The 24,959-nt window shown below is 46.0% G+C and overlaps 1 protein-coding gene across 19 annotated transcripts in view; it reads left to right on the top strand.

Annotated features, from left to right (window-relative positions):
- Positions 1-24,959, top strand: part of ANKS1A (ankyrin repeat and sterile alpha motif domain containing 1A) — a 1,389,901-nt gene that overhangs the window by 873,745 nt on the left and 491,197 nt on the right. For all 19 annotated transcript variants that reach the window (XR_014978931.1, XR_014978928.1, XR_014978939.1 and 16 more), the window contains one exon: positions 22,433-23,079. Coding sequence is in view for 16 of the 19 variants with exons in the window: in XM_085645485.1 (XP_085501611.1) it covers positions 22,433-23,079 (647 nt within the window). In the remaining 3 variants the exon portion in view is untranslated. The remainder of the gene's footprint in view (positions 1-22,432; positions 23,080-24,959) is intronic.

Raw genomic sequence — 24,959 nt, 5'->3', positions numbered from 1 at the left:
TCACCCAAAAAAGTTGCTGTTTAGCAAGTTTTTAAAAAAAACAAAGACTTTAATTTCCAACGACAGTACAAAATAAGGTCTCAAGGTCTGTCAAATCACATTTAACATATCTCTCAAAACTGTTCAATCCATTGATGGACAAAGATTTTGAAACAAAAAAGCAGTCTTCAGGGCATAGTTTAGAGATTCGTTTTAAACATCATGCAGGCCACGACTGAGCTTGAAGGAATTCAAAAAAGTACAGCAAACAAAATGTAAGTGCAGGAACATAGTACAAGTAAAATCTAATTGACTACTGCTGAGGCAGGGCCTCAGACTGGCACACACAATCACTGCTGCCGATTTATGGCCAATTATGTTTTTCCACCTGGCACCACCCCAGAGGGGTTTACACCTCACAACAGCACGAGCTCATTTTTTTCTACAGAGCTAAAAAGAAATCATGCAGCAAGTTAAGTAACTCACTGCTGAGGCAGTGTCCAGGCTCTGGTTTATGTGCATAGCAGCAACATGCTTACAGTTACACCAAAACCCTCCAGAGTCCACACAAAAGCCTCACTGCACTCGTGCATTCCTGCCTGTCTGTCACTAACATGATCAACAGTGACAATGTTCACACACATAAATAGACGAAAATCAATGTTGCCCATTTTACAAACATCACACACTCCTCATAACGTAGTCATTCATGGGATTGGGTGCTTTCACTAGAAAAGCTGCTGTTACTGAGCTACTTTTCCAAAAAGAACTGAGAATTTAATTCGTTTAGAAGACTGATAAATCATCCTTTACTCATAAATGGACACATTTTGTACTCAACATGTTTTGTATTATAAAAGGAAGAAAGCAGAGCCACCCGAACATTAAATCTCTTGAAAATGGCACCGCAACCACTGCTGCCGATTTATGTACAGTGATAAACTGTAATATCTTCCCTCTGACACCCCAGGCCTCCCTTTATCCTCCGAGGAGATGAGTATGGATTTCAGAGCTTAGAACTTTGAAAAGAAATGCATAGTGCAAGTCCAGCAAGCACACCTAGGCCATTAATTACCAATTAAACTCAAGAGTCCGGACTTCAGTTTAACCATTCAGATTCACTGTCAAAGCAACATGCTTTGTAACTGACGGTGATTCTGTATTGCTTTGCTGACGCATGGACCACTCCAGCTTTTTTGTACTCGCCTACCTGGGCTTGATGCCTGGTCCACTCGGGAACCGTCTGGATCAGACTGCTTCAAGGTAATGCACACCGGCAGTGCCCCACTCCTTGCATGTTGCAGCTGCTCCTGACTGCCAATCAAGCATAGACGCTGGAGTTGTAACTGGCGTCCACACGACCTGCAATTACCAGAAACACGGGAAGCAGACACCTCGAGTCTGCGCAGTGTCTTCAGAAATCCTGATGACAAACTGCGCAGACTCGAATTTTCTGCTCCCATCTCGCCTGCCTGCACCCTCTACCCCACCCTTTCCCAACTCGTCACAGGGAGGAGTTGGGAAAGGGTGGGGTGACCTTCCTCTCCATTCCCTGACTGACGTGAAGCCCCTGGCACTACAGGGCTTCAGCCTGAAGCGCCCGGGGAAAACTTTACTTCCACGTCATAAGGGGGTGGAGACTGGTCCTCGAGGCTATGGCTTTGCCGAGCTGATGACATCTCAGGCCTGTGAGCTCGTCAGCCGGTAAAAAAAAAACTCAGCAGGGCCCGCCCACATGCAGATTTAGTGAATGAAAAGAATCAGCGTGGCTTGCAGTGAAAGGAGACTCATCAGAAATTACGACCCGCAGCAGCAAAGGCAAGGGGTGTGTCTCGAGTGTGTAAATTTAAAACAATGTAAAAACAGATAAATACACAATTATTTTTTTACACTCTTCAAATGGCCTATACAGGGGGTGAGAGTAATGGGGGTGGAGCCCCGACGTCCTCACATAAAAACCGCCACTGATTCTTATTGACCTCCAGATGGAGTCCTACAGTGATGTTTTTCTGCCAAAGATCATGTCTTATGTCTTGTCTGTGTAAAATTTGAAACAGTTGGTTTTCATCCGGTCGGTGACGTAAGCCATGCACACGGCGAACTTGGCTCTGATGCTAGGTGTTTTGTTCGAGAAAGACAGTATTAGCTATGCATCATAGATGTACGATAGGATGTTGATTCAGTGTGTGCGGATGATGCAGGTGAGCGGCTGTCATGTAAGTGTTGAAAGGGGTCAGACTTAGAAAGGATCCTTGCGGTATAGCACAGAGGAGGTTGCGAGCGTCAGAGCAATACAGAGCTACACTGACAGACTGCATTGGGTCCAACAGGAATGAGAATGTCCCGCAGAGTGCAGGTCCTTTAAATGCCAGTTTCATTAGGTTATTTGAGGATGGAGTGGGATACCGTGTTAAATGTTGCGAAGAGGCCTAGTAGGATGAGGCCTGCGGTGTCTCCTCTGTCCATAATCATTTGGATATTATCTGTAGCAGCAATGAGGGTGGTTTCCATGCTGTGTTTAGGCCTGAGCCCAGATTGGGTGGCATTGAGAATAGTTTTCGTTAAGGTAGTCAGCTAGTCGTTTGTTCATCAGCTTTTCTTGGACTTCGGCTGGGTAGGGTAGGAGGTAGATGGGTCTGTAATTGGCTAGTGTTGTTGGGTCTGCAGAGAGGTTTTTAGGCTGGGAAGTGCTATGGCGTTTTTCCAGGCATCCAGATAGGCTGCATTTGTGATGGAGGTGTTCAGGATAGGCTGGAGCACTGATATGATGGGTTGCAGTTCTTTGATGCAAGTATCCTAATGGGCCTTGGAAAAGATGGACTGCATGTTGGATATGGTTTCTTCTGTGGTGATAACTGTAACCCATACGAACAGCTTGGCTAGCTGAGGGTTTAAGTTGTCACATATGCTAGTAATCTTGTGGCAGAAAAATTGGGACAATTTGGTGCAGAGGTCTTATGAAGAGGTGATGCTGTTGGAGCTGGCTGCAGGGCAGATGAAATCTTTCATGATGGTGAAGATCTCTTTGCTGCTTTTGGTGCGTCAAGGTGCTCTGCAGGTATGGACCATTTGGTGGCTTGGATCTTGTTTTGGAAGTCTGAGTGCGGATTTGAAGGTGTTCATGTCATTCTTGTCCTGGATCATACTATATCTGCACTCTAGTTTCTTGCATTGCAGTTTGGTTATTCTGAATTCTTCCATGAATCAGCTGGCTTGAAGTCTGCATCTTGTAGTTACGTTGGATTTCAAAGACGCCACAGAGCACATGGTGATCCAGGCACTGAAATAGGAGATGGAGTCATGGAGGTTGCTGCTGATAGCAAGACTGTGTTCCATGACTTCTGGGTGCAGGCATATTCTGAGACATTGTTTCAATCTCGGTTGGCGGGTTTCGCAATGTTGGGTCTGCAGTGATGTGTGGATGGGGGATGGTGAAACTGATCCGGGTGTGCTGTGACCAGGAGATCGATTTTGGCTCATTTACCGTGATTTCACTGAAGGTGGAAAATATCTGGTCCAATAGAACCAATAAGTCCAATAGGTTTAGGTCGATGTGGTCTTCTAGGTGGAAATTGAACTCTCCAAGGAAGATTAATTCTTGAGTCAAGGTTGATGGGTGCGATGAAGTCTGCGACGAAGCTTGAGAAGTCACTGTGTGGTCCAGGTGGTCAGTAGATGTGGGAGCCGGTCAGAGTGAAATTGGTGGCAATGTGGACTTTATAGGTTAGGTGATCCATGTTGCTGGGTGTTGCCTCTGGGGTGGTGGTGCAGCTGATGGAGCCCTTGAAGACGAAAATTCCACCTCCGGGTTTCTGTAACCTGTCTTGTCTGGTGGGTGATATTTTAGCCAGGAGGGATGGCTGTGGCGATGATGGTGGGAGATGAGGGGATCAACCAGGTTTCCATGGGGGAAGAGCAGATCCGGTTAGTTTTCAGGAAGTACATCCAAACTTCAGTTGCATGCTTGGTGAGGGAGCATTTGTTGAGGAGTATGCAGGACAGGATTGTGTGGTGCATGGTGCAAAGGATGTCTGCTGTGAGATGAGTAAGATATTGGGTGCTGTGGGTGAGGGGAATGGGGGATAAGGAGAGTGCCGGAGAACGTGCAGGTGGCGCAGGAGAACACCCCATCGGTGTAGTGTAGTGTAGTGTGGTGTGGCGTGGCAACAGTGTAGTGAGCGGCATCTGGGGTTGATGGCATCGATGGTCCTGGTAGGGCTGCAGTGAGGTGAGGCAGAACCAAGATTCCTGGCGCTGGGTGCAGGCAGGTCGTGGACATGCAGCAACTTGGTAGCTTTTAGCTCCGCTTCTGCATGCACCTGCAATTAAGTAGGTCCTTGAAGAGGGAAGAGCACAAGGGATGGGTGAGTTCGGGCTAAGGAGAGGTACGTCATGCGGGAAAAGTAAGGAGCTTATGGGAATCCAAACAGAGGCGAGAAAAGGTATGAAAAGACCAAAAATGTGTGCAAAAAAGAGAACAAACATATCGATAAAGAGCAGTTTAAGCTTAAGGAGAGAGCTGAGAAAAGTGGAAGAGAACCAATTGTTTAAACCAGTAAAACGAGAGACCGCACAGTCAGAGAGGGAGAAAATGAAGTTGAGGCACAAAAGCAGCAAGGAGCTTTGGTATCTTTCTCTGAAGGGGCAGAAATCCCACTAGGCACCAAGGAGAAAATAGAGATAGGGTGGGGTGCTACAACTTATCATTGGGCCATTCTCCCACCCCAAAATGTCCCCATACGTCTTTCTACACCACCTCCCTCTGCCCTGTCCGCCTCCCCCCCCCCCCCCCCCACAGATTTAAGGGGTAGCCGCAATTTTTACCCCACGCCCTTTGCCTGCCGCCTACCAGTATCTATTTGGCCTTATGCCCATCAAGGCCGACAGTCCACTAGCTAGGCACCAGAGATTATTTCTTTAAAAGGAAAAAAGAATGGGGGTATGGACTGCTTGCTCAAGCATCGAGCCTGACCCCACCTTAAAAGTGCCCAAAACTCTGTCTGATTGTCCCAGATTTGGTGACTTTCTTATCACTTTGATATTTGTTTTTTTTAGTATTGCAGTCGGGGTATGTGTGGGATTGCTGGGTAGCAGGAATTTTGAGATCCCCACAGATTCCGAAACTTCATGTCACAAACATGTGCGGAGAATGCGATTTTCATGGCAAAGTTTGATGTATCCACGTTGCATTTTCAGGCCTATAGTGTTGTGAGTGATGGGCTCAGCCACACAAGTGGGGTACGGTTTTTAGCGGGAGAAGTGTGAAAAGGCACAATCGAACATTTGTTGTCAATTGAATTTCTCACCTTTTTTGCCTTCTAAATGTAAGCCATTGTACAATAAAGACAAGCATTGACATAGCCAATAGGTCTCGCCATTGGGACATTATAAGTGTTTAGTCATGCAACAGTTGATGTTGCACCAAGGATATTGTGCTGCATAATTAAATACTTATAAGGTCCCAAAGGCGAGACCTATTGGCTATGCCAATGCTTGTTTACATTAAGTGGTCAGTGGTTTTCGGACCGTATTTCCTTAAATGTTATTACCCAAATAACTGACTGGTTTAAAAATAATTTATGGCCCTTGCTTATGTCTCCTATCCCAAACTTGTAAACATTTACCGAAAAAGGTTTACATTTAGAATAATATATTTTGTATAGGTGTATACCACCAGAACTTTGCAGGCGTTACCTTTACTGTTCTTTCTTCGTGGCTCTGGTTCGCTCTAAACTGCACACACAGATTAAATACTTGCCATTGTCAGTCAATAACTATGCATTCTCCAATTACTATTATGACTGTGTAGCAATATTTACTGATTAAATATGATTAAATTGCTGAAGCCTCATAAATACATTTCACTAATAAGGAAAACAATGAACATTAACGGAAACCAATGAGTAATGTATCCCCCCCAAAAAACTAAACATTTTTGGCAAAACAAAACATACCACTGAGTCATAAAAATAAAAAAATTAATTATAAGATGCTCCCACAGATATGATGCTGTTAACAGATGTCTCCGTGTTAATCATAGCCAGACCCGTCTTTTTGCTCCATATGGTTTCTTTCTTATAGTGGTATCTACCTCGACCCTGAATTCATATTACACTACGGTTATACTGATCTATTTCTGGTGTTCAGAGTGCTTTGAGACCTGGAGAGAGCGGAAGTGAATAAGAGATGGCAGCCAAGAGTGGAACAGACGAGGAAAGAAAATACTGGCAGCTAGGAGGGACTGTAGGAAATTGGAATAAGGCCCAGTACTTAATTTGTGACTGTGTATAGAGGTGTGGGCAACAGCACTCATTCCTGGGGACCAGTTCTTATTTTAAGAAGCAAGAGAGAGAAAGGGAGAAAGAAGGAGGAAGAGAAAGGGTGACAAATGGAGAACGCAGGAATGACAAAGAACTTAAGAGATAAGACAAATGGGGGTACTAAAGAGATGAAAGTAAAGAAGGGAAGAGGGAGTGCTTCAGTAAGTGAAGTAGAAATCAGGAAAGTGGCAGTTGATGTAAAAGGCAGGTATCGTAGTAAAGCTCGGGAGAACAGGACAGCAGAGTTGAAAGGAGAAGAATAGATGTAAATATGACGAGAGCTGGACAGGGAATAGAGGAGGAAGAATCGAAGGAAAAATAGGAAGTAGGAATAGGAAAATGGAGTGACTGAGTGAAAGAAGACAGAGAAACGATCAGGAAATAAGGAACGAGAGGGAAAGAATGGATGCAAACCTTGAGAGACTTGGAGATTGGTGACAGGGGTTGAACAGAAGTAAAAATGAAGAGAACAGAAGGGGCCCTGGAAGGCAGGAATGGCGGTGAAAATGAAAGTGTCAACAGAGGCACAGGCAAGAATGGAAGTAAAGGTGGGGAAGAGGTGGTGAGTGGGCAAAGGGTAGAAACGTAAGCAAAGAACAGGAGAGCTGCTTCAAGAGCACTGAGAGACGTTGATGCGAAACAGTAGGAAACAATGAAGTGAACAAAAATCAAAGGAGGAGAAAGTGAGGGAGGGATGCAGGCAATTATCATCATGGCGTTCTTCAACAAGGCCTGTTCTCCATTTATTTAAATAAAAATCAAAAGTCAGTACAACAACATAAAATCACAACATTAGATGTACTCGTTTATAACCTTGGCAAAATAGTAAAAGTGATCCTAAATTCATCACACACAAGCAATACCACTTCAGCCTTTTGTAGTCCATCACAGCCTAGATTTCTGAGTCTATGCTTCCTCTCGATACTCATGAGAGCAGAAGATGAGAGTGAAGTAAATACCCAATACGCACGTCAGACAATAATCACTCAATCATTAGTGAATATTAGTGTACCTAACCGATTGCTGGAAAAGGGATCACTTAATTGGGGACTTTGTGAAGCCAAAAGCCAAGAAGGATCTAACCTGATCCACAACATTATGGTTTTAATATCGACTTGCCAAAATAATGATAAAAGTCATGTCAGCATTTCTTCCTGTAACTACACGTAACTATGACATGAAATATGGTAGCACAAGAGCAACCCTTATATCTGGTTAACCTTGTTCATAATTTTGGAAAAGCAGGGCCAGATGTGCTTGTCACCAGATCTGAGCCAACTCCTATATTTCAAAAACCTTTAATGACCCCATGATAACCCGGGGATCAGAGCGGAGCAGGATGCATAGCCATTCATTGAATCTTTATTCGGTTTTAATAGCATAAAACCATAAAAGATGAAATCATAATACTGAACATAAAAAAGCAGCGATTGGTCCGACCCCCGCCTACCAGTTGGAGCTGGCATCCATGTGGTGACCCTGGTGCTTTTCCTCACCTGGAGGGCTGCACTCCGACATACTAAATGGGACACCAAACTCACACTTCAAACCCCCTTAAGGCACGCCACATGGCTCCACGAGGAGGCAGCGCTGGAGGACTGTGGGATTAGGCAGTGGGAGATAGGCATACCCAGGTAAGTGTGAGCAGGCAGAGGGAAGAGAATAAGTTAGAGGGAAGCTTTGAGTACATGAGAAACTTAAGTTGCTAAAATGAAGGAGTTGGGGTAGAAAGAAAATGGAGAGCCATGGAAACATCTTCAGAAAGGACTGGCAAATGGAGATATTCAGTTAGAAGAAATGGAGCACAAAGGAGCCTGCATGAAGGGTAGGCATCATATGAGTTTTAAACCGCAGTCTCTGAAGAATATTAGAAAGGTTAGTGTCAGCGGATTAAGCAGGTCAGCTGTGCTTATCATTAGCTCACCACATTAACAAGAGATTACAAACAAGACTTAATGACAACTCGATCTTTTTGCAGGCCAGAAGGGCTGGGGAAAAGTCAGTCACACTAATGGCATGCGCTCTAGCTGTCGTGTGAAGCACCATGCTGTCACAGACACCAGCGAAGCCTGGTGAGTGGGCTGATGTGGCGATAACATTTGAAAACATGCATAGGTCGAGTAATAATGGTAGGAACACGTACAACGTGCTTTAGTACCTACGTTTGGCTCATGACTGGACTGCCAGCATGCAACATGTAAATACAATGAAATGCGTCAGGCACGTACTAAAAGAGGAAACGATTCCTGTAACAAGGTGTGTGCTACTTTCCAGCCTGGCGCGCGTGTTTAGGTTAGGCCTCGAGCAGTGGCTGTAGACAGATGGGTCCGACATGGGGCTTCCAGTCATGCTCCAATGGAGCCATGTTGCAGGCATGTCGGGAAGACGAGAGTCCAGTCAGTGGCGTAATGAAACTTGAGGGGGCCCCCCTGCAAAGGACATGGAGGGGGCCCCCCATTCTCCGCGCCAGATTCTGGTTCTTACATTGGTCACATCCACCCTTTCATCGGGCGATTTACATACATCAGTAAATACTGCTGCTGTGCCCTCCAGCAAAGTTATATAACACTGCCTCCAGCCGGCCCACCAAAAACATCCTCCAACTTGATGACCCACCTTCAAGCGAAGCCCGCTCAGTTAACCACCTCCAAACACAGACCAATGCCTTCGTGCCTGCTACTAACGCAGCCATTAACTCTACTCTCACCCGCACGAAACCCGCAGTTATGCTTCTCCGCCCGCCTTTAAAACCACCCCTCGGATGTCACTGTGAACCCGTGGCCCCCGCCCACTGCTCCCCTGTCCACCACCGACAGAAAGACAGGTCCCCATCTAATCACTGCCTACCAGTACAGACAGAGCCTTTCAGCTGCTGCCCTCGCCAATGCCACTGTAGTAAAACATGTTAAACAATCTCTTCAACTGACCACCCCAAAACAGTTCTTCCTGCCAGCCTCTACGGCACCAAAGCCGTTCCTGCTACTTTTCATCCTGTGCACGGTGCATGCAATAATATTAAATGTACAAAGGGTCCTGATTCCGCCTTCCTGGGCCTGGTGTGCAGTGTAAATCCTGGCTCGGCATCGGGAAAGACGATCCTCCCTAGAGCTGACTGTGTCGATCTTCAGAGCCCTTTACCCTACCTGTGTGTGTCGCTTCCTGAGTTTTATTGGACACTTCTCTTCCTGGTAACATTGGACATGGCACTGGGACGAGGGGAATGCATGGGTGGGTTTGCAAAGAGTGGCCAAGGATGATGCTGACCCTTCCGAGGTGGTCACCTACTAGGCGGGCGGGCTCGGGAGTTGTGTGCTCTCATGGCATAATTGTTAGTGTACCAAGTGCGTAATGCTCCTTACTCCTCTTTGACAGGGTCGATTTTGTGTTCTCTATTGTATGCTTTATGGGAAACCGTGTGGTGCGGGAGGGAGAAACCGGGGGCGTGTTTTGCAGGCCCTCCTCCAGTTTATTAATACTCTCCCTACCCCCCCGTCTGGTGGGGGCTCCTTTCCTACTTCTTTTCTCTGTTCTTCTATATTTCGGGTCTGGTTCCGGGGCGACAGGCACACTGCTGGGGGGGGGGGCCGTACTCATCTGCAGAGGTGCAGGGTGGGGGGTTGGGGGGGGATCCTTCAGTCTTTCACCTCCTTTTTCTATGGCCTCCTTTTCTTCTCTTACTCTTCTTTGTCTTTTTCTGGGATCAGTATGGTAGTACTCCTTTGTGGTTAATCGCTGCTGTTTCCGGAGTGCCATAATTTCCGTGGAGTTTCCTGGGTCTTGGGGCAGGGGGTTGCAGGCGCAAATGGCCGTGTCATTCCTCCACATCCTGAACTTACTGTTTCAGCGCCATTGCTTAGATAGACTGCTGTGTATTGTTTACGTTCATCGTTCTGCCTGCCATTTTTCGCTGCTGGGAAACTGTTTGGCACCTGATCCTTCCATCCTTTTTTATTATAAAATGTAAACCTTTATTATCCTGGTCTCCTATCTGGGCTGTTCAGAGACTGGGAGTATGCTAATGTCGAGATTTTGCTCCCCGAGGTACTGACTGTGATAGACCTGCTTTCGGTTATTCTGATTGTTTAGCGGCCGGCCCCGGGGGTTGTAGGCCCATATGTGTAATTGCTTGAAATGTCAATAAAGGTTTTCAAAAAAAAAAAAAAAATGTACAAAGGGTCTGATTTTTGTTTCCTCACGGCAACATTAATTTACACTATGTACCCCACTAAACCATACCTCCTGTCAAAGGCAAACCTGATCCCATGTGTAGCACCAGTCAGCAAGTACCCCATGGACAAACACCAGAGAGAATGCGCGATTCATGTAATTAAATCTCCAGTGACAAAGTAGCATTTCTCCACCCACTGTCAGCCCAGCAAAGTCTGAAACCGCACAGTAGCCATCAATACTGGCATTTCCACTTCCTTTCAATGGCAGCTCCTGATACATATACCTATGACTTCTGGGCGGGATCTGCCACAGACCACAGCATTCTTTGTCTCCATAAGACTAACGAATGCGGTCGGTGAACGCTTCTCTTCCCCCTTCCTTACTAATAACTAATGGAGGATAACAATAAAAAAAATATATAGTATTTTCTTATGCAAATAGCGTATCAAGCACTTGCTGCCCATAGTCCTCACCGGATCCACACATATCAATATTCTGCTATCGCACCTTCCTGTCAACCGTATTATTATATGGAGATGTTTTTATCCCTTCTGTGAACTGGGAAAAGCAATACCTTGCACAAAAACAAGTCCCTTTAAAACCTTTGCTACTTATACAGGCTAGCAAAGCACTTACTTGTTTTAGTAACTGTTGTTGTAAAGCAAACAGGTAACTCATTCTAGGATTGGAATTACTGCTTAGAAGTGTGGAAGTTAATACTGAGACCTAGGATGATATTTTGCATGTCTGCCAGACACTAATTCTTCCCTGCATGCGCACACAATGCAACAATACACTTTAGCTTAACAAAGTGTTCAGAAATGTACCCAAAGGTAAAGAATATTATTTTTCCAAAGAAAAATAGACAATTGTCAACTGTATACCCCATGATATAAATGCCTTAGCATGCACAGCTTGTCCAAATCTATGCCACCTAATTCTACCACACACAGCACATTTGAACATCTCATAATTCCATGCCACACAATTCAACTATAAATAACTTAACTCTACAACATTCCATACCACATAATTACAATCCTAAAAATTAAAGAACACATATTTCCAATCACTCCATACCACATAATTCCACATCACATAATAACATTCCACACAAATTAATACCACTCCAAACCACATAATTACACTCCACACAACATATTTACACTCGACTCCAAAACACATAATTACCCTCCACAAAATACAACTCTGCAACATGCTGCATAATGCCACTCAGCACAATTATACACCTCACCATGCCACATAATTCCACACATCACACAATTCCACAATTCAGCCCCACACAATTCATCACACAACATAATTACACCCCACATAATACCACTCAGCACCACATAACTAACCTGCACATAATTAAGCTCTACTCCATTTTGTATAAATACACTCCACATAAATTCAGTCTATGCCACGTAGCAACACTCCACATAACTACACTTCACACCATGCCTCATAATACCACTCAACATAATTTTCACTCGACACCGCACACTTCCACGTCACAATTCAACTCTACACATTTCCATTCCACACCACATAATTCAACATCAAACTACATAATTCAAACCAACAACACAATTACACAACACACCACATACAACCAATCTACACCACAGAATTCTACATCATGCTACAATATTTAACAGCACACCACATAAGTCAACTCCCCCACATACCACTCCACAACACAAAATACCATTCCAGATAATCCCACTCCAAGACACACAATCCCACTCCATGAGATACAATCCCACTCCATGACACACAATCCCACTCCACATAATTCCAGTACACTAAAAACCACATAATTACACTGTACACCATGCCACATTATTTCACTACACAGATCCAATCCACACAACATCTAACAATTCCAATCCAAACCACATATGTCCACTTGACACCACACACATTTACTCCACTCCAAACAGAAAATGCATATGTAAAATACATTGTCCTTTACAACGTCAATAGCTCAAACTCTCACAAATGTGAGACCAATTGCATTGCAAATGCTTGTTTACATTCCAATGCGTCCCAGCAGATCCTGTTCCTGGAGGTGCCAACATTCTCCTGGCCCTGTCAGCATTGTGCTGCCTCGTCGGAGGCGCAGCATCCCATAACACAATACAAGGCAATACTCTACAAAAACATGCAAATAGGGATGGTTCCTTCTACTGTTTTATATCCTCAGGTCGCAAACTATCTGGAAAAGACTCCTCCCACTATATTCCTAAAAGCCTGCATCAACACCTGACCTTGAGTTAAAGTTATTGTTACCTCTCCTTACTGTCCACCCTCATCTTCCCTAAAGGTTCATGTCTGCCTGACAGATTTTCTACAACTCTATTTATGCCAATTGTCACACCTCATTTCACAGCTCACACTCTCGTTCTTTGAAATCATATCCCTGCAACCTAAAAATACTTAATCTTCTCTAGACTATCCATACTCGTCACAAAGCGTTTCTATGCCTCGTTCAGGGGTGGTAAGTGCAATTTAAATGTAAATACAAAAATAAAGTACCATCATACATATTGCTTCAGGATGCACACATCCAACAAACCTTCCATATCTGACGGAATTTGTGCATGGGGAACAGATGTTTTACAACTTTCAGTTGGAACACAATGGAGGCTTGACTTTCTTTTTACAGAGCTGGCGACAAAGATCATCGCCCAGATAATAGACAACTTTTGATATTATGTAGGTTCCATCTCTGAGAGAACTTTCTCAGTGGCATGTTTCTTTTTCCAGCGATAAGGAAGTTAACTCACTCTCTCCAAACTGAAATGCTTCAGTTCTCAGCGCTGTTTTCAAATCATTGATAGTGGAAAGTTAAAACAAATGGGGTTGTCACACTGCTCCTACTTCTGGCGACCACTACAAGTACCTTATTATGCAAGTCAAGATAAAACAGAGAAAACAATGTAATGCGTGAGCTTTGTACAATGTGCAATTACAATGACTCCTCACACACCACCGCACCCTACAGATCCCCCGCCGCTGCTGGGGCAAAGTCACCGAAGAACAACTACAGACAAGCCTCGCACTCAACCCACCGACCAACCCCACCAACCCCGACGATGGTGCACTCACCCTCGGACGCTGGATGAACGACTGCGCCAACACCTTAGCCCCGCTGAAAATGCCCGCCAACAGAGACACCAGCAAAAGAGCCAGCTGGGTCACCCCGGAACTCCTCACTTCAAAGCGCACCTGCCGGAAATTGGAGAACATATGGCACAGCAACAAGACGCCGGACAGCCGCGCTGCCCACAAAGACGCCATCCGCAACCACCACCACCACCACCTCATCAGGAACGCCAAAAGGACCTCCTTCTCAGACCGCCTTGACAACAACGCACACAACAGCAAGGAGCTTTTCAACATTGTGAAGGAACTCTCCAACCCCAGCTCCAGCGCCAACGACATCCCGCCATCGCAAGCCCTATGCGACTCCCTCGCCACCTTCTTTCACCTCAAGATCACTGACATCCATGACAGCTTCAACCCCCGGACAACCCCTACAGGCCTCGTCACGCCAGACCCACCGCACCCCACCAACCACGACTCCCAGACAACCTGGGCCAACGTGAGCATCGAGGACACAATTAAGACCATGGGCACAATCCACTCCAGATCCCCGTCCGACCCTCTCCCACACCACATCTTCAACAAAGCCGGCAGGTCCATCGCACCCCACCTGCGCAACATTATCAACCTCTCCTTCGAGACCGCTACCTTCCCTGAGAACTGGAAGCACGCAGAGATCAACGCCGTACTGAAGAAACCCAAGGCGGATCCGAGCGACCTCAAGAACCTCCGGCCCATCTCCCTGCTTCTGTTCCCAGCAAAGGTCATCGAGAAGATAGTTAACATCCAGCTCTCCCGTCACCTCGAAGACAACAACATCCTGGACCTCTCCCAATCAGGTTTCCGCAGCAACCACAGCACCGAGACCGCCCTCATCGACGGCACAGACGACATCAGGATCGTACTAGGCAACGGCGAGATGGCGGCCCTCATCCTCCTGGATCTCTCCGCCGCCTTCGACACCGTCTGCCACGGCACACTATGCATGCGCCTCCACGACGCAGGGATCCGTGACATTTTCCTTGGACTGGACCACCTTCTTCCTCACCGGCAGAACTCAGAAAGTCCGCCTCCCCCGTTCTGATCCGAAGCCTCCGAGATCATCTGCGGCGTCCCACAAGGTTCCTCCCTCAGCCCGACGCTGTTCAACATCTACATGGCACCACTAGCGCGCATCGCCCGACAGCACGACCTCAACATAATCTACGCCGACGACACCCAGCTGATCCTCTCCCTCACCAAGGACCCTCTCACCGCCAAATCCAACCTCTACCAGGGAATGAAGGCCGTCGCCGACTGGATGAAGGAAAGCCGTCTTAAGCTGAACTCAGACAAGACGGAGATCCTCATCCTCGGGCCCAACCCCTCAGCATGAGACGACTCCTGGTGGCCCGCATCACTGGGGACACTCCCCGGCCCCTACCAACCACGCACGCAACCTGGGAGTCATCCTCGACTCAAAACTCACCATGACCAAACAAGTCAATGCAGTCTCCTTCACCTGCTTCAACACCCTCCGCATGCTCCGCAAAATCTACAGATGGATCCCGACAAACACGAGGAAAACAGTCACCCACGCCCCAGCCTGCAGCAGACTCGACTACGGAAACGCTCTCTACGCCGGAGCCTCGTCCAAGCTCATCAACAGACTGCAAAGAATCCAGAACACCTCTGCACGCCTGATCCTCGACATCCCGCGCCGCGACCACTTCACCCCCCACCTGAGGAACCTACACTGGGTCCCCGTCGACAGAAGGATCTCTTTCAAGCTCCTGATCCACGCATACAAGGCACTCCACAAAACCGGCCCAGCCTACCTCAACAGCCGACTCTCCTTCTACGTACCCAACAGGAAACACGACCTGGCCACGGTCCCGCGCATCTGTAGAGCCACATCCGGAGGCAGGTCCTTCTCCCACCGCGCCGCCAAGACCTGGAACACCCTCCCCCTCAACCTACGACAAACCGAAGACCTGCTAACCTTCAGGAGACAACTCAAGACCTGGCTCTTCGACCAGTAGTTGCAGCTCCTCTCCCCCCCGCAGCACCTTGAAACCCTCACGGGTATGTAGTGCGCTTTACAAATGATTTGATTGATTGATTGATTGACCAAGATTTTGTGAGAAAGAGATGGAAAAGTTTGGGTCTCATAACAGATTGCATAACAAATAATCCTGGTTTACTTCCTGATTTGAATGAACGCTCTCAGGAAATGAGTCGCGCCTTTTATGTCAAGTAAGGGTAGACATTCACATGGCAGCCAAGTTTCAAAATGTTAAACTGGGGGAATATGGTGTAGACAGCAACAGATTGTCCGAAAACGGGACATACATGCATGTGGTCGGTCATTCATTAGCCATCCGAATTACACCTGAGGCGATATGATACCTCAACACCACTGTTATCTACACAAAGCTGAGCAGGTATAAGTGAGAGGTAAAAAAGAATGTATGCAATACAATTATTAATTTCGCTATGCAAGATGCCGCGCTGACCGCTACTGTGCGCTTTAACACTACAGCAGAGTAATTAATAACAGAGCTCTTTCCAAATCAACTGGTTAAAAGACTTGAGAGGCTGGCAGCCGAGGAGCTCTTTTCACAGTTGTTATTTAGGCACTTGGTACTCCTCGCCGTGTTGGAGCGTCGCACACTGAAGCACTTAGGCCTAGAGGTGGGTAGGCAACTTATATCTGGGGCCGGGCTCTGGGTCAGCTCCAGGTTCTCGTGGAACCTCGAGCCCAAACAAGCCAAGTTTTCACATGGTTCTGTCTGCCACCTTCGCTCTACCGTAGCTCACAAAGTTTAAAACAAAGCATTAACAGTTGTGGTAAAAAGAAAACCGATGCCCCTTTAGTGGTTGACTTGTACAAAGTGAAACCAGAAAGCCCGGGATGAATCTCAGCTTCCCCACTTAACCACACTGTATTCTCAGGCAAATATTTTTTATCACCCCCCTTTCTTCATTACCTCTCAATATAAACCTATAATGTAACTTATTAATGTCAAACCTGTCTCATGTCAAAGAAATGCACTATTTTAATTTTGAAGAGAATGTACTATATTTTGAATGACGGTAACATTTCCAGGGCTCGGCTCGTGCAAGAGCTCTAAGCCAACCCAGACCCTTGGCTCGACACTCCCCTGTTAATTTGTTGGCGTGCCACTGTCCACCTCTACTTAGACCCAAGGCTGGAACGTCGAAGACCGACCCACTGATAACACACATCATCCACAGGCACAGAACGGAAAACATCAGTGTTGACTTAAATCAGTGGTTCCCAAACTTTTTCGACCTGTGGCTCCCTTGACCTAATTGGCAGTTGGCCATGGCTCCCCTCCATTTTTTTATCGGTGGGGGAATGTAAACCCGACCTCGGGAGTACTTCCAGTTGTCTCCCTGAAATGTATTGAGATGCGATGAAAGTATTATAATCATATTTGTAACAAAATAAAAATATAGCAGTTGTTTAATAAAAGCTGTAATAATTACGGACCTGGATTCAGTGAAATATGCTTTATCAAGTGTACCATGATTAGACAGATTGAAGCATTCCTACCATCACCTTCTGTGAGTATGACACCTCTGAGCAGTCCAGGCATTTTAGCTAAAAGCTCTCGCATTCCATGAGTTGCGAGATAATACTCAGCATAATAATGTAAAAAAGGCAAACTACAAGCCCAAGAATGCACTACTAAAAGCTAAAAAAAGAGCAGCTATATGTGTGCCTGTTCGGTGCTTTAAGGAAGCTTGCATTGTTGCAGCCTCTGCTGTATCTGTTGTTGGTCAATTAATGACGCTTTGTGAAACTTTCAATTATGAAAAAGCCTGCTAAAGCGTCTTCTATTCCCTCATCCCTCTTGTTGCTGCCTTTGTTCTTCAACATTCTTTTTCTCCCCTCTCTCTGCCTTTATGTCCTGCTTTCCTTCTCTTCCCCTTTGGTTCTTTCACACTTTGTTTTACCCCCGTGTATTCCTTCTTCCACCTGCTGCTTGCCCTTGTTTTCTCAGACTGAAAGTTTTGGTGTCACTTTTAGTTACCTGTATTTCCCATCCCTCTGCTGCACTCCTCTTCACAGAAATAACATACATGCCCCAGTCTGGGTTGATTTAACAGCCTCTCCGATGCCCAGGTTGCTGCAGTCTGAGCTGAACTTGCATATCACTGCGATGTCTCGTCTAAGGTAAGCGCTAGGCTAGTAGTGTAAGAGAAATAGGGAGGGGCGGTACCAGTTCCAGAAAAGGCTTTATACTTATTTAATTTGGGAGGTCTCTTATGTTGTCACTAACATAGGGAAATATACAGAGGGAACAATGATGAACTGCTTTCACTGAGGCTGAAAGGGAAACAGGTTATTTCAGTTACATGCTTCCTGCCTGGCCTTAGCTGAGGGTCAGACTGGGGTCCGGAAATTAATCCTGGCTGCAATGCGGCCTATTTCCAAAGTGAACTTGCCCACTGGAATTCCTGGTTTATAAAGTCCGGCGCAGTGTTTCTTCAAGTTCACACAAACAAAGTGCGGGAACAGCAGCCAGCATCTAAATACACGGGCTGTGTGAAGTTGTAGAAATATTTGAATTCTTTATCTTGACTTGAGTGAAAATGTCACGAGTCTGTTTTTCCCCCCTACATAACTCTTGTTCCCCAGGAAGCTTTACTGCACCATAAATTTCATTCATATGCACCTGTTTGCTTAATTTGTTCTGCGAGGAGCCTACGTGTTCATTAAGATGCACTCCTGTTTTCCGACGAGACTGTGGGCCACTGCACATTTATTTAACTTGTCCCTTTCAAACTCGACTTGTCAAATTAAAATCGTCAATGAGCAAGCAGTGATTCAACCCTCTTACCTACTTGTTACTTGTGAAGAGGGTCGTCCAAGGCACGGCAGAACACGGCGGGCAGTCATTGCTGCGTATGCGGTGGTTACGTCTGTGAAAGCACGTACGCACGTATGGCGGCATTGCGCTCTTGGGCCAAACCAAGTTCCCGGGTTATGCAGGTGGCATTTGTAATTCCCCCGTGAGTTGCGCTGCGGCTGGAATAAGCTTCACCTGCTGCATTTAGGTAGGCGTCAAAAGACTCATATTATTGTACTGCCCACATTCACACAACATGATTATAAGCTTGCTCAGCCCACAGCCACACGCTATCTTTCCCAAATCTGAGCGGCGCCCCTGGCTACTCCTAACGGCGCACCGGGGTGCCGCGGCGCACAGTTTGGGAACCACTGACTTAAATCATTCATTTTAAGGACTGGATACCCCCTCCCATCCCATGAGCCCGTCAACTGTACTGCACATGAAACCATCTGGTGGGGCCTTAGTCAGGATACCCCGGCCTCACAAGAGCTCAAAAGCTCGGCAGTTCTGACATGAGTTAAACACCTCGTGGCAGCAGCATGTGTCAGTTCACCACTGCTGACCGAGAGGTTAAGGGCAGAGCGTGTTTCTGTCACTCGCCAAAAGAACAGCTTGGAGCAGAAGTTGGCCGTCTGTAGGGGGGTTGGTTTCTTGTCACTGGCTGTGGCTTCCATGCTCCATGCTCCTTTAGCAAGAGCAGCAGCCCGGTCAGCTGTAGTGTACCAAGCAGCGAGGGAACAGGGAAGTGTTTACTTTACACACAACTAGCCCCGGAGAGGCAGCCAGGAGAGCCACCAGTTCCTGTCTCAATGCTCTGAGATTAACGTCCCTTCTCAGAGGTTGTTTTCGTTTGGGGAATGCTCTCTCTGGGGCCCCCACCCTTGTTCCGGACTCTGACTGAAGAGAAACAATGCAAGTTGTTTCATTATTTCTCTTCAGTCCCGGGACAGCGGAAAGAGCTCCGAGCAGGCTGCTTTAGAGGCTGCTTTAGTGCAAGAGACATACAGCTCGCTTCAGATGAGCTGAGGGGGCCCCCTTCACGTACTGAAGTCTGGGGGCCCCCACGCACCGCGGGGGCTGCGGGGGTGTTTGTTACGCCCCTGAGTCCAGTAAACACAGCGAAAGGTGCCCGATTTTCACTGTGAAAATGGATCTCCGGCTGGGAGTGGGGGCGGTTTGAGGCTCCGGTTGCAATGGAAAACCTGTTTCTACTTAAAATAATGGATACTCGTGGGGGAGGCGTTGATTACACAAGAAAAGGAAGGACAGGTCTGCAGAGCAGCTGAGCTGATTATGTCACTTTCGACCTATCATGGCTTTGTTGCCAACACTGCATGATGGAACTTTGTTTAGTTTCGTATCATCCAATAAAGTACGAGGATTGGCTGTGAAAGTAACCCCAAGATGGCAACCATGTACAGTATGTGTGCCTGTGTGAGGCCCATATGTCTGGATTCTCGAGGGCTGGAAGGCTGTATGTTAGCACAATAAAAAAAAAACAAGCATTGGCCTAGCCAATAGGTCTCGCCTTTGGGACCTTATAAGTGTTTAGCCATGCAACAGTTGCATAACTAAATACTTATAAGGTCCCAAAAGCGAGACCTATTGGCTATGCCGTGCGGCCGCGAAAGTGATCAAGATCAAACATCAAAGTAATCGTGTCAAGCACGACGCCCGCGCACATGCACTGTAGCTCTAGGCTGGCCTGGTAGCACTTTTTGGAGCCCTCTCAAAAAGTCTCGCCAGACCAGCGCATGCGCTGGGTCAGGCGAGACCTAACAAGCACGTCAGGCTGCCGGCAGCAGGGGGAGGAGGGGGGCTGTGCGATTCCCTTGCGAGAGCGATAATTGCTACCATATGGCAGCGCTCGCTCCCGCAAGTGAATCTCCAGACGTGCACGTGTTGCCATTGAAGGCAATGGAACGCGTGCACATTTTTGGCTTAAAAGCCAAAGCGATAGCTAAGGGTCTTTTTGCCTATGCAGCGCATGCGCCCTGCGTAGGCGAGACCTAAACACATTTTTCGAAATGCCCTATATTATGGGTAATCCCAAGTTCAGAGTTGTACAAATAACCACTATTCCTAAACTCAGTATCTTGTGCACATTTGAAAAATGTAGAAGTTCCCTTCATACCTATTTTTTGATTAATTTGATTTAACCATATGAAGTGCTGCATAGTTGGAACACAATAAAATATCGTCCTAAATGACAGCTCTGACACTGTGTATTGCTTGTTTTTCGACAACCAACAAACACTGTATTCCTGCTACCAGAAGTTTCTTATGTACATAAAGGTATTACTTTTGTAAATCTGCCATGGAGAGAAAAAAAACATATTAAGACAATGTCCTCTTTTTGTTTTTCGTGCTTGCTTTAATTATTATTTTTATTTCAACAATTAGTTTTTTTGGAAAAATGATTAACGATCTACCCAAATGACCCCTTGCTCAATTTGGACTTTTGTCTAATTTTTTGCAGTGCATAGCTTTCTGGGTTACCCAGTAGATTTCACACCTATTTCCAATGCAAACTGCAAGTAGGTAGAAACCAAAAAGGAATAATCGACTACTACTTGGGAAAAAACTGTGGTAACATTTTGTTGATTATTTTTAACAACTCTTGTTTTACTGGAAGCTAGTAAGGTGATTTAGCATGATCGTAGCATAGTAAACCTTTTGTTGATGGCTTTTGGGGGGGGGCGGGGTGTTTGGCTTACACTTTCCTTCACAGCACTTTTTTTCACCCATTTTTCTAAAAATAAAATTTCTTTTTGCCCCCCAAAAATTTCTATTCCCGGCAGGGTTATCTACAGACTCTGTTTACCTTTAGAATGTCCAACATGTGGGGAACACAAGAAAGGACGAAACGTTGGTCTGGATACCTTATATGGAGAAAAAAAATGTATGGCTTGTGCCCAAACCTAAAATTAAAAAAAGAGGCCCATTAAGTAGGCAGTAAAACCTGAGCAGTAAGGGGTTAGTAGTGATCATCAAGAGCTACAGGTGTTTAGGGTTTTGTGCCTCGTAAAAATTAGGTGCAGTGTAGTGTTTTAGACGGACATGGAAGACTAGCAAATAATCTGTAATAAATGGTACATTTTCATCTTCAGGTGAAAATTTCTTATCACGCATTCTCACTGTGGATAGTGTGTATGTATATGTATATATATATATATATATATATATATATATATATATATTACAACTCCCAATGTGCATTGGAGAAGAGGCATCATTTCACTGAGCTGCTGATGAAAACGAACATGCTAGAAATATGTTCCGATTGCCTTCGCTTTGGGATTTGCTGGTAATCCGTAATCACTCTTGATGAATCTGTAATGTGGAAAGCATTTTGAGATTTTTTTGCAGACATTGTCTTTAGAATGTAAAGCTTATTCAAAGCTTTTGAGAGTTAAGCACCTTGGAATAAAGACTTTTCTCGTGGACTCTTTGCACCTTTTTTTATTGCTGAATTACTTGTCTTGTAAATAGCTCCAGAGTTTACTTTTACAGGTGCATTCTTTTTCTACCAGACCCAGCCCCTCACCCACCGGATGTGCTGCGCCCCCTCCCCACCGCTGAGCTTCACAGCAATGCGAGGGAGTGGATATGACTCGAAATAACCGTTTGGCCTTTATGGGCGACTCCAGAAGCCTCTCTCTCCCCTTTCGCCCTGTGAGCAGTATCCCAGCCATCTATAGCCAGACACAAGGCTGTTTGTGTGAATAGACGTCAAGCAACAAGTTCTGCTGAGCGGCATAAATGACTGAGATTAGGCTGGAGCAACAAGTTCAATTTCTTTAGCTTTACAGTACGCTTTCTGTCTTGTTCCTGTTTCTCTCCCCCCATTGCTGTATTTCTCGACCCAACCTCTTTCTTCCTCTGATTTCTTATTCTGCTACTCCTCTTCCGTGCCTCTAAACGACCCTATCTCCGCTCCCCCCCGATTTTTTGCCATTAAGTAATGTTGCTGTATTTTCCCCTTAGTTCACATCTCATCGGAAGACCTGAGCCAGCGGAGGCCGAGCAGCAGTGACCGAAGTCGTGACTCTCCGGGGAGCTCGGATGACACGCAGTTGTTGGAGCAGTTTTCGGGGCTCTTGCATGGTTCTTCACCAGTGGGTGAAATCAAAGAAGACCCCTTCAGACTTCTCTCGTCTGTCAGTAAAGGTTCCTCGGAGGGGTTAACAACGGCCTCCGGATTGGGGTACACCTATGCCATGCAAATGGAGGGCTCCGAATCGCATCCTTCAGCATTCACACAGACTCAAAGCCCCCCAGAGCCGCTGAAGCAGCTTCTTTATACTTCTGTTCTTCGCACCAACCTGAGCCCCTCGGATACAGAAACATCAGTGACTGACGTAGGACTTCAGCAGGCTTCCAGACCTGAGGGGGAGCAGGACGATGACGAGAATGGGGAGGGTCTAAATGGGGCAATGTGTATGGGCCAGCACAATAGGCCCAAAATGGAACTGAGACTTAGTCGTAGCTTGTCCAAATCAGACTCTGATCTCCTTACCTGCTCGCCCACGGACGACGATGTGTTGGGAGGCCGGAGCGGGTCTCTATCCAACTGTAGTACTGGCAAAAAACGACTGGAGAAGTCCCCGTCCTTCACCTCTGAGTGGGATGAGGTAAGTGTGAGCCATGTCTGAGGTACCAGTTCAAGCAGTCTGCACTGCATGACTTGACTTAGTGTCCGCGCTCTTTGATGTTGAGGTCTTGAAGGTGCTGTTTGTCTGTCTCTTCATTTAATTTGTTTTATGGTACAAGGCCAAAACATCTCTATCTTGTTATTGATATTAGTGATTATCAGGCGTGGCCTTGGGCTTTTGTTTGAAGTGATGTGAATGCTTTATTAGAGTTGGTTCGTTATTGGTATTGATTCTGGTGAGCTGCGTATGAGGATTTATATGCCACTACCATTATATTGAAGTTGTGGCTAGTATGTATTGGGTAATGCATCTATGTACTGTGTTAGTGTGCATGCCTAGTAATGATTCAGTGAATGTACCATTATACCTATTCAGTGTCGCTGTAGTCAATCGTTGTTGGGTGTTGATATTACCACTTGGCATTGCTACATGGTAATATGACCTATTCATGTGTTACAGTAAGTAGCCGAGAGCAACACTGCCCATTTGAAAGTGCTGTTGGTCCCGCCACTTAAGAGTTCAATTGCTGTTATGTTCAAGTTTTAGCCAGTCACTGTGTGGTTTGCTGCCATACATGATTTGTTTGAGATATATGCTGTGCTGAAATAGAAAGGGACCCAGACAGACTCCAAATCTGGCAGTTATTATTGCGCTGCAACTTGGCTGCTGCACTGAATCTTGCTGACGGTGCTCTGGTGCAATATGCTGACACTGGGACACATTCAGCCGCATCCACTCTGTGTGTTTTGTGTTCAGAGCACCAACCTGCGGTGTGGTGAGAAAGCTCTCTGTTTAGGTCTGAGTTTTGACAGCACAGCTGTCAAGCCAACCTGTTGGTAAGAATATACACCTTTGAGTCTGCCCCTTTAAGCCATGGGCTTGAGACTGTCAATCACATCTCGTCTCCATCCAATAGAATGAGAGGTACACTCCCATGCTGTTGGCTGGTTGAGTCTATCCTTACGCTTCTTGTAAAGTCCTTGCATTTATCTGCATAAGAAGCTACTTTATGTAAATGTTCAGTATTTGTAAAGCGCAAGCAATTACCCGAAGGTGTCAAGGCAATGGAGGCAGTCGGGAAGATTAAGTGAGCTATGGCCCAGAGTCGCATGATGCTGGACTGATCTGCCGCCGGTGCCGAGGATCGAACCGTGCGTGAGCCCCCGGATTCCGGAGTCAGTCGCCCTGGCTGCTGCGCCTTCACTTTTTCCACTTATAATTATAGCCCTCTCTGTTCCCCCCCACCCTCCCTTTTGGATCTCTCTTGTGTGTTTAACTTTAATGTGCGTTTCACTTTAATGTGCTCACGCTGCATGCATTAGTACATTAATCCCAGAGTTATTGGCTTTGCCAGTGTTTGTTTCAGTCCCAGCTGGGCCCAACACTAATGCCCAATAGAAAGGAGCATCAGCACTCCTTTTGTTTGAGTCTGTCTGGCTGGGAGCTATCTGGATACCAATGGCATTGAGGAATCAAAGAAAATCATCGTTTTGCTGACAGTTAACCAATGCTTAAGAGAGATTCTGATTTGAGGACATTTTTTTTTTTACTTTTCCAAGCGCTGTATGTTGGAGATAAGTATGCACTGTAAGAATGTCAATTGTGTTTGTCTATACGAGTATCACACCAATGATTATTTTATAGCATCTAGTAGTAAATGTTTGATCACTAGCCAGAAGAGTCCATGTAAGCTGCTTTGGAATAAAAAAAAAGTGTGAGGAAAAAAAGTAGGGTTCTAAATTCATGTTTTGCAGTTTGTATGAAGCTCCATGACGTTGGGTCATAACGAAGTAAACTATATTACAAGGATTGTAACTTGTGACCTACATGTAACTCGAGTATCTCTCCAAATAAAGCAG

This window comes from Triturus cristatus, chromosome 1_1, assembly GCF_964204655.1.
Source record: "Triturus cristatus chromosome 1_1, aTriCri1.1, whole genome shotgun sequence".
In the NCBI taxonomy this organism is placed as follows: domain Eukaryota; kingdom Metazoa; phylum Chordata; class Amphibia; order Caudata; family Salamandridae; genus Triturus; species Triturus cristatus.
This window is presented reverse-complemented; position numbering and strand designations above follow the sequence as displayed.